This window comes from Pholis gunnellus, assembly GCF_910591455.1.
Source record: "Pholis gunnellus genome assembly, chromosome: 17".
In the NCBI taxonomy this organism is placed as follows: Eukaryota; Metazoa; Chordata; class Actinopteri; order Perciformes; family Pholidae; genus Pholis; species Pholis gunnellus.
In genome coordinates this window covers 14625878-14636840 of record NC_136544.1, presented here as the reverse complement: position 1 = coordinate 14636840, position 10963 = coordinate 14625878, and the positions used below count along the sequence as shown (strand labels likewise).

Here is a 10963-nt window from a genome sequence, read left to right as displayed (position 1 = left end):
GAAAGATTCTCCAGAAGGCCCGGACCCCACACAAAGGTTTCAGCCATCTTGGTCACCAATGGGTCCAACAGTAAGCTATGGAGATGAAAGGTGGCAAAATCACATTAACCTACGTGCTGCAGTACCATGGCAGAATATCGCCTCCCTACTCTCTGTGACATTTAGATATTTTCTCCATCACCTGACAGCCCCACCCAGTGACTGAGCTTGATAAACAACCTGAGTATCCTGCAGGAAAGGCCAAAGGCAGATGTGATCTTCATGCCCATCAAACACTGTCACAACCTGGTAGCAAGACCACAACCTGGTAGCACCAGGTTTTCTTAGAGACAAGTGAAGATGTTGCTTCCATGTGAATGAACAGTGAATCACAGACGTGCTCTGCCCGGTTGTCTGGATTAACAAACAGACAAAAATTCAGTGATGAAAATGGTATAAGAAATTAAAACATTTACTTGATAGTATTGACGTTGTGAAATAAAACAACAGTCTTTAGAGAAAAATGAAAAAAAATGATTGAAATCAAATCTGGTGAAACTATTTTATTGGAATAAAAAGCAAGAGGAAAAAACATTTCACAACAGCAAAGTGCACATACAAAATTGCTTCACATTGACATGTTGATATAACATCATTGTGTTTTTTTCATATTATTATTTATTACACAATGTATTTCATGTAATGTTGCACTACACACAAGCATACTTATTTTATCCCACAAAGTAAAATAGGAGAAACATTTTCAAAATGTTTAACTAAATCAACTAAGACGCATGTAATGAAGCCTACAATATGTGCATAACATGCTTGAAAATTAAAATTAAAATCACAAAAAGCATCCTGCACATAACTGTTATTATTATTATTGTTTTAAAGAAGCCATTTTTTTCACGTGAGTTGTTAGTAAGTTAAGTGAACGTCACCCACTCTCTTTTCCCAAACCTAACTTTCTGTAAAGAAGGAAGTTTATTTTGAAAGTAAACTATGCACGCAACAAGTGGAAACTGACACGTAGAGCTTTGTTTGATTATACAAGGTTTGCCTCAGCAGTGTGTAGGTCTACAGGTTGTTGAGAAAGTCTTCTCCGAAGGTAATCATCTGTCTCAGTGCGCGCAGGATCAGCACATTGATATCATCATTTGTGTTGGTTTCTGAGTGGTAGTTCTTCACAAGAAAGATGCAGTTCGGTGGAATGCCGAGCAACATGCTGAATTTGTCGACCTAAGTAACAGGATTTCAGTTGATTAGTGAATGGCAAAAAAAATGAGATTCTCGTGCTCAAATTCTGAAAGTTGAGCTCTGACAACAAACACAAAATCACCAATAAAAACCTACCTGTTCCTTCAAGGACTTGATCCTGTATGTTTCGTTTATATCATTTTCCGCCTCAGGACACGCTTCATCAACTTTGGTGAGAATAGCCAGTTGGGGAATTCCTGTAAAGACAGAAACATAATCCGGATTTGCTTTGCTGGTATTTTGATTCATAAAACCAGATCTGGTTCCATTAGTGAACACAGTCATGACCGTTGTGATGTCTGCTCTTACCCATTTCAGCGGCTGCTCGTCTGACTTCTCTCAACTTCTTCACAACTTTATCACTTATTAAAGATACTGAGCCAGCAGGAATGACACAGACCAGGACGTGAACTCTGTCTTCCAGAGTGGGAGATGATTTGTAGTCCTTATCAGTCTCCTGAAGCTGGGCTACAGGATTGAACTAGAAAAACGATTTAAAAAAAGATGATCTACTGTTAACTATTCAATAAAACAGTTAAACAATAGCATTTGGCATAATATAATGCAAAAAAAAGTGTCAAATGCAAAACCGTATGAAAAAAGAAAAGTAGATAACTTAAATAATGTCAGAGTTCAAAGAGTTGTACCTTATAACCATCTGACACATGTCCCCTCATGGCCAGTTTCACGTCTTCCACATCAACTCCTGCCTCAGCATTTTGCTCAAAGCCCATGATGTCATTGAAAATGACAGAGTAAAAGCTATCAGGGTCTTTGTGGATTTTATAAGCCGTGTACTGTAAAGCAGAAGGTGGAATTATTTGCATCACTTTAGCAAATCCCTGATAAACCTGCAATTAAAGAAAACAACAGGTGAGGCATTCAATTAAAGCTATAAATCTAAGCTTGTCTGCACGGTAACAAAAAAAAGCACACAATCAAAAATTCAGAATCAAACTCTTGTTGCTGTATCTCTGCTGTCCTCTCTATTGCACTGCTGATTAGGCTACGTAAAGCACCATCTAAACTGTCAGAGGTTCACAAGGCTGGGCTCAGAGTTTTAAAATGTTTTGGTGAAAAAAAGTTTTTTAGTCCTCTATTTCAATCTTTTATTTTAACGTCAATTCATTTGTACTTCTAGATTTACACAAATATCAAACACATTTCAAATTAAATTTGCGTCGTTTTAACTGAGATCATCATTTGTTACAGCTGTTGGTGATGGTGACATAAACAACACGAGCTCCAAACTCTTTTGCTAAGAGTCAGTGCTTGATGCATTACCTACAGTGTCATAATGACACGTTAATGTAGAAAGGCAATTGAACACATTGGCCTACAATATATCATAGATGTACAATTAAACTGTTCGGTTACTAAATTTGAATCCCTCCAACCAATCACAATCCTGATTTGTTTGAGTGACCATGGTATAAAGCTAAATATTGGATAGAGTAAGGAAATTATCAGTGGAAATGCACAAATGTGATCAGTTATCTTTAATGCTTTCATAGCCATTTCAGTTATAAGGCTGTGATTGTTTTTGAAACATTTAAACAGTTTTTTAAAGTCACCACAATTAAGTTATTCATACCTTTTGGGTAAAGCTGCTTCCAGAGTTTGCATCCGTCAAAGCTCGACCAGTAACTCTGCCTATTAAAACAGTTTCAACAGAGTTGATGAAACTGGACTTGCCAGACCCGACCGGTCCATGAAGCAGAATTCGGAGATGTTTGACATCTTTGTTTTGAGGTTGGTAAGATTTCACAAACTCGAGATCTCTCTGGTAGTTCCTTGAAATCAAAGAAAAGGAACATTTGAACAGTATACTTTATTATATTTAATATTAAATGTACAACATGTGACTCATACTCACTCTGACACATTCCTCCATGGCTTACTAAAATATGCTAAAGAGAAAGTTACATATGTTAACATAAAGCTGTAACACTTCAGCAACATCATGCATTCCTTTTGGTAAATGTTAGCGTTATACATTTCAATCACTTTTGCAATATGTTTGACTGTGTGCAGGGTTTTATTCACAACTTGGGATCTTATCCTCTCCTTCACACTCGTGAAATAAATGTGTGATGTAATCTTCTGAGTTTAAACAATGTTCTGAAATATTTTAAGTATCTTACGCTCAGGAGGCTCAGGATCCTTTTTTGACAAAAATGGCCACATGGCTACAAAGAGATATAAGGTGTAAATAAGAAACATTATTAGACAATTAATTACCAAAAACAAACCAAACGTTGACAGAATATTTGAGGCTTCATATTTCAGAATATTCAATTGTAAGTTATCACCGGTAAAACAGACTCAAGTATTTATTCTTTTTGAATATGTGTAATTAAATTTATCCAATTGAATTCACTGGAAACACAAAAGTTAGAGTATAGAGAAAGTGAAAGTACAAAGCTAAACTGTCAAGAAATTATTATTTTTTTACATTTTACTGGATCCAAAGAAGTATCTGGACAGAAAGAAAAATGTAATTGTACTTCTGCATGAATTTAGTGATACAGTTCATACAGTAAGTCATGCCACTATAAGAGCATTGGGAGAAACATCCATCACCGTATTCTAGTTTAAGATGACGTTTATCAAAATTGATAACATTTTTTTTTTAATCGTACATCGTACACAAGAACAGAGGAAAACTTCTATCCCTGCTTCATTCTATTCAAGTCGACGTCCAATGTTTTTCCCGCTGCCATACGAAGACCAGCGTGCCGCTTAACCCGCCGACAGAGCGCATTACGGTCCCCTGTCATCGGCTGGATAAAACTCCACCGATCGCTACGCAGTGATCTCAAGTAAGAGGCTATTGCCTGTGCAGAGATAGGTCACAGTGTGTTATTGTAACCTTGTTTGTTTGTTTAAGTTTATCTTTACTGGTACCGTGTTATTGTGAATTTTTCCCATTTCGTGCTTTAAAAGATATTTGTTGTGCTTGCTGCTGTAATATTGTTGTTCCACACTGCTGAGCTTTTTCTTATACACACGTAGTGTGTTCAGCGCGGCCTCCATTGTGTGTCTCATTCCCCCTTTTAAATAAGCGCCACCACACCCCCGTTGTGAAGTCTTAATGTTGCACACTACAAACACATTTTTTTCTCATCCAGGTTTTTAACAGTTTTTTTATTATTCACAAAGTATAAAGTAGTTTAAATATGTGGTTAACATTGCAAATTCAAACAAAACTACTTGGTTAAGTTCAGTAAATAAATCACGGTTTGGGTTAAATTAAGTACGTTTGTTATGTAACTTAATGACGTAAGTATTAAACAACGTTTAATTCCTCCATGGCTTACTAAAATATGCTAAAGAGAAAGTTACATAAGTTAACATAAAGCTGTATCGTAACACTTCAGCAACATCATGCATTCCTTTTGGTAAATGTTAGCGTTATACATTTCAATCACTTTTGCAATATTTGGAACATTTACAAAGTGAAATAATGACAATTCAAGACGTACCTCCCCCGTTGCTGTAAAGGGAGACATTAACATGTAAATGTGTATGAATTTAAATATAATGTTCTGAAGAAGGAATGTTGCAAATGCCTAAATTGAAATGTTAACTTCAATTAAAGACTCTTAGTGGTAGAGATGCAAATGACATAGAATATGTTATGCATCAGTGCTAGCAGTTGCAAACAGCAAGAATATGACAATTTTCACTTTCAAGTTCTGTGATTAATTACGTAAAGAGGTAAAAGTGAAGGCTTAACGCTGCAGTACATAAAGCATGTCTTTCATAAAAGTGTGTTTCTGTTTAAAATTCATAAAGAGACAAACATTTTATGAAACCATATGAATACAATCAGTTACACATTACCCGTTGTTACATGATATAAAGTCCTTACCTTTATATCTGCAGAGTGCCACTTCAACTAATGTTGACAGCAAGAACGGTTCTTATTATATAAGTTATCAACTTACTTTCACTATCAGGATGAAGCCAATCATGTGACTGAAAAGAATTTAAAAAATGCATCATGGAAAGTACCAATGAAGGAAGTATGTACATTTACTGATGTAGAGTACACTTTTGTTGTAACTGTTCTTAAGTATTTACATGTATTGCTACTTTATACTATAAAGTATGCAGTATAATGTAACCAGACAGTTTAAACTTACTGTAGTGGCCATTTGTCGTATAAATCAAAATAAAACAAACAATAATCAAACGCCACTGATGCACCGTGGTCGGTATTTTACGCAGGCAGAAGAGAGTAGATTGTCCATGCAGGATTCCGATTTTCTTATTTATTTAGTAAAGCAAACAAAACAAGCAAACAAACAAAAATAATAAAGAAAACTCCTGTCGTACCGTCTCTCCTGTACTGGTAAAAACTATAGGCCCACCCCGGTGCATGCTGGTCCGATCTGTCTACTCATATATATAGCCACAGGTGCCCACAGTAATTACCAAAACAACAACAAATTATAGAACTAAACAAATTACTATTAAAGAGAAAAAGCAATCTTAATATATCAGATAACTAGAATAATTAAACTATACTACTTATTAATGAAATAACAAAATACTAATACAAAATAAATAGCTCCAACACTTACATTTGACAGTAGAAGGATAGTATGTGCATGCTATTAGGGGGCACAACCTTGCAGTGGTTGACACTGTTATTTTCTAACCCGGTCTTATTTGTGTTTTTGTGTTGAAGATGAATAGAGAGTGAAAAATAGATGCCATGCCTGAACCAAACCATTGTAACATGATTTTGGTGATCACTGCCTGCTGGCAGTGGGGGCACACCGTTTGTCTCCTGGGACTTCATGTAGTGCCGGTGTTACTACCAAGTTAGTCACTGAGGATGCACAGCACAGTATCCTGCAGGTATACTATTGCACTAAACATATTTTTTTTTCTTCAGCTGGCAGTTTTACTTTCGTCTCTCATTCTCAAATGCCTGTTCATCTGCTTTTCAGTGACTACTAACCAACTGACATAGCTGCATGCCTAAAATATTATGATCAGAATAAAAGGAAGGGTGTGGAGCAACAAATGCTATAATAGGCTCCCTCCCACAGTCAGAATAGTTTCATTTTCACTTGAACGTAGAAAACATTGTGATAATACAGACTAGGACAGATATTAAATATATGATACTGCACCATAACATCATGTTGCCACAGCTATTTGAAATATCGATGATCAACAGTAAGCTATGGAGATGAAAGGTGGCAAAATCACTTAAAGCTACGTGCTGCAGTACCATGTAAGAATATCGCCTCCCTACTCTCTGTGACGATGTTGCATATTTTCTCCATCACCTGACAGCCCCACCCAGTGACTGAGCTTGATAAACAACCTGAGTATCCTGCAGGTAGACAAAGGCCAAAGGCAGATGTGGTCTTCATGCCCATCAAACACTGCCTCGCTTGTGGTAGCACCAGGTTGTGGTCTTGTTCTTATTGTAGCTGCTGGTGGTTGTTGTGTTTGGGTGGTCTATGCTCAATGTTGGACCAAGGTCATCAAATATTACATCAAGTTTGTTGAGGTCTTATTTAGTTTTGAAGATATTGACCAATGAATATATAAATTACTTTTTCATACCGTATTTTTTTCAGCAATCAAAGTTGTTTTATGCTCTTTTGTGACGCTCTCAGGTGTTTACATTGTTTGGAAAAAGGGGCTTTTACATTACACTGACACTTAAACTGTTTAACCTGTTACAAGTCAGTGTGACACTAATGCACTAAACATCTTTTTTTTCTTCAGCTGGCAGTTTTACTTTCGTCTCTCATTCTCAAATGCCTGTTCATCTGCTTTTCAGTGACTACTAACCAACTGACATCCTTCAGCGTCGTCATGGAAGCATAGCTGCATGCCTAAAATATTATGATCAGAATCAAAGGAAGGGTGTGGAGCAACAAATGCTATAATAGGCTCCCTCCCACAGTCAGGATAGTTTCATTTTCACGTGTACATAGAAAACTTTGTGATAATACAGACGAGGACAGATACTAAATATATGATACTGCACCATAACATTATGTTGCCACAGCTATTTGAACTATCGATGAATAAATGGAAATGGTTCTGATTCTGATCAGATATAGCATAGCATGTTAGTGCTGTTGTTTATCATTTATATTTATATAAAATGCAGTGGCTGGATTTAAGAAGTAGTTTTCGTGACGTCACGTCACCAATCGTTGTGTTGACTGTCGTTTTGATCCCTCGCATTCTGCATTTTGGCCATCGCCACCTTGTTGTTTTGCAACCAATGAGTGGAAGTGACCATATTTCGACTGCAGAGAAGTGACAAGGAATACGGCTCTGGTATCAGTAGCGACCTGTCAATCTATTCTGCCTATTTTACTGTAAATGGGACCATAATTTACTAAATGAGCATCATTCTGTATTGAAGAAGACTTGAAACTAGCGCTGTAAACTAAAAACGTATGTTTACAATGTTTAAAATGTTTACTGAGGTAATATATCAGGTGAGAAGTAAGGTCATTTACAAAAAAGAGGTTTTAACAATCGTTAATTGAAGAAAAGCCATTAAACACAGAGGCAACATAAATTAAACAAACCACTCACCCCCATGGTATGCTCCTCCATTTTTACATCAAAGCTGACAAGTAGAGTGCACACATTGATGTAATATATCCATCAAATAAATTATTTCAACACAAATAAAGAATCTTTTACATTTCTCAAATGTATTTTTGCAAGTTTGACTGTGTGCAGGGTTTTATTCACAACTTGTGATCTACTTATCCTCTCCTTCACAATCGTGAAATGAATGTGTGATTCTGAAATATTTTGAGTATCTTATGCTGCTCTTTTGTCGATCTTCTACCCATGGCTACAAAAAGATATAAGGCAACATGTAAACAAGAAACATTAATAAACAATAACTTTTTCCAAAAACAAACCAAATGTCGACAGAATATTTGAGGATTCATATTTCAGAATATTAATTAGTAAAAACAGACTCAGGTGCTGCACGAGCGAAGTATTTATTCTTTTTGAATATGTGTAATTAAATGTATCCAATTGAATTCACAGAAAACACAAAAGTTAGCGTATAGAGAAAGTGAAAGTACAAAGCTAAACTGTCAAGAAATTATTATTTTTTTACCTTTCACTGGATCCAAAGAAGTATCTGGACAGAAAGAAAAATTAAATTGTACGTCTGCATGAATTTAATGAAACATTTCATACAGTAAGTCATGCCACTATAAGAGCATTGGGATAAACATCCATCACAGTACTGTAGTTTAAGATGACGTTTATCAAAATTAATAATATTAAAAAAATAAAATCTTACATCCGCTGTTATGCCCTTGAGAAGAAGTACTGCAGTCAACCCACCGTCTAGCTTGAAAAACACTGTCAAGCCAACACACGATGTTTTGTGGTACGTGTTATACACGAGGCGTTACTGCAAGAGCGTGCGCTGATTCAAAACCAACTCAGAGTGTCACTCAGATAATATCAGGACATCCTGATGCAGAGTTCCAAAATTGAAACCCTTTAAAATCTGATATATGAGCTGTCTTCCCTGTAAACTCTGATTTGGACTAAAAGGAAATTGCCTATTGTCACAAACTATTTTCACTTCAGAACATAGCAGACCACTTCAGAGTGTCACTCTGAGAATATCAGGACATTTTGGTATAGAATTTCAAAAAGGAAAGCCCTTTAAAATCTCTTATATGAGCTATTTTACCTCTAAATACACTGACTTAGTACACTTAATCTGACACAGGGACACACTCAAACTGAAATCTCCACATATTTTAGCGTGTTCAACTTTTTTAGTATTATAGCTATTAAAAAGTTTAAACTGAATTTTTAGCAAAAGGATTTCGATCACAGCCTTACTGAAATGACTTCTGAAAGAGCCGCCAAGCAACAGGCTTCCCTCCCACAATCAGCATAGTTTCATTTTCACTTATATGACTTAGTGGCAGGAAGACAGCAGTGCTCTACATCTTCACAGAATACATTGCATTATTATAACTGTTTTAGACTAGACACACTGTACAAGACGGGCAATGATGGTCACATGACTTTACCAGAGCATCAGTGTATGATAGCAACAAAATAAGGATCAACAAATAACGTAACTATTGTACATGTGCAGTAGTTGTTGAACCACTTCATTCCATTGAAATGGAATACGGTACCTTAAGGGACTTTAGTGCTTGGCACATGAAGCAGTTATCGGGGTTTTTACCAGCTTTTACTTGGAGACTAGAGTTGTTTACAGATAGCCTGCATTGCAAACTGGGCATGCAACAAAAAGTCAGGATATCAGGTTTATAAGCCAGAGTTGCAGGACAATATATTACTAATAAAAGAGAACATAATCCTTCAGCTTTTCTAAAACAATTTGGAGATAAAAAGGTGAAAAGAAATTAGTCACTAAATTCAGATTGATTTTAAGAAATGTAGTCTTTATTAATAAGTTTGACTAAGTATTCACACAATTGGAATTAAAATGTTCTCTGAAGTACAGTTTGCAGGCAGTAAATATTATTGTTAATGAGTTATCAATCACTCAATTTATTGTTCATGCATTTAGTATTTATTTGTTTGTTTGTTTGTTTATTCGTTGAATTATTCATTAATTGTTTTATTATTCACAGACTGACTGAATAAATGTGAAATGGCCTCCTTGTTTACCCAAACGATGCTCTTATTTTGAAGTCACCTCTTACACGCTCTTGCTGTAATGCCTAGCATACATGGTTACCGCAAAACAACGTGTGGCCGGTTTGACCTCATTTTTGAAGTGGAGGCTGGCTTTAAAGAACTGGTGATGGTGAACCGTAATCACTCTGCAGTTGAGAAATCAAGCTTTTTATACGGTATTCTAAGTTCCTTTTTATCACTTATATAACGTAACCACAATTTCCTATCGACAAATTCAAGCAGTTAATAATCATGAATTGACGTTCACAAACTAGTAAATTTCAAACACATGGTTACTAAATAACCAAAGAGCGAAGTTGTTGACGCCTTTTTGGTGTTATCTACATTGTTCCGTATTGTGTTCTGCCATGCAGCTTTAAATGTTTTCCTTTCAGTGACCTTTAGATCATGTGATTTGAAAGCTGACTCTCACGCCAGTCAGTTGTAGGCGTGTGGGAGGTTGTTGTGTTAGACATTGAATTCCAGCCTCTCAGGAACCAAGTTACATGGATGTTAAATTTTGAAAAGCTGATAGAAAGTTCCTCCAGAAGGCCCGGACCCCACACAAAGGTTTCAGCCATCTTGGTCACCAATGGGTCCAACAGTAAGCTATGGAGATGAAAGGTGGCAAAATCACATTAAGCTACGCGCTGCAGTACCATGGAAGAATGTCGCCTCCCTACTCTCTGTGACAATGCTGCATATTTTCTCCATCACCTGACAGCCCCACCCAGTAACTGAGCTTGATAAACAACCTGAGTATCCTGCAGGTAGACAAAGGCCAAAGGCAGATGTGGTCTTCATGCCCATCAAACACTGCCTCGCTTGTGGTAGCACCAGGTTGTGGTCTTGCTCTTATTGTAGCTGCTGGTGGTTGTTGTGTTTGGGTGGTCTATGCTCAATGTTGGACCAAGGTCATCAAATATTAGATCAAATGTCTTATTAATTTTGAAGATATTGACCAATGAATATATAAATTACTTTTTCATACCATATTTTTTTCTATAATCACAGTTGTTTTATGCTCTTTTGTGACGCT

At 36.4% G+C, this 10963-nt stretch overlaps 1 protein-coding gene across 1 annotated transcript; it reads right to left on the bottom strand.

Moving 5' to 3' along the window:
- Window positions 1–527: 527 nt before the first annotated feature.
- On the bottom strand, window positions 528–5122 carry LOC306709583 (interferon-induced protein 44-like). The gene is made up of 9 exons (XM_079177779.1): window positions 5114–5122; window positions 3695–3718; window positions 3384–3428; window positions 3116–3149; window positions 2834–3032; window positions 1887–2090; window positions 1549–1720; window positions 1336–1436; window positions 528–1221 (listed from the first exon to the last, which is right to left on the bottom strand). The coding sequence occupies exons 3-9, from the start codon at window positions 3424–3426 to the stop codon at window positions 1060–1062; spliced, it is 915 nt and encodes a 304-aa protein (XP_079033905.1). The 5' UTR covers window positions 3427–3428; window positions 3695–3718; window positions 5114–5122; the 3' UTR covers window positions 528–1059.
- Window positions 5123–10963: the final 5841 nt, after the last annotated feature.

Bases quoted from the DNA above. Each gene is read 5' to 3' on its own strand.
- LOC306709583 (XM_079177779.1), bottom strand. From the start codon at position 3,426: ATGTGGCCATTTTTGTCAAAAAAGGATCCTGAGCCTCCTGAGC. The intron at 3,033-3,115 runs GTGAGTATGAGT...TTTGATTTCAAG, and splicing joins CCATGGAGGAATGTGTCAGA to GAACTACCAGAGAGATCTCG. The intron at 1,721-1,886 runs GTACAACTCTTT...TCGTTTTTCTAG, and splicing joins ATGTGTCAGATGGTTATAAG to TTCAATCCTGTAGCCCAGCT.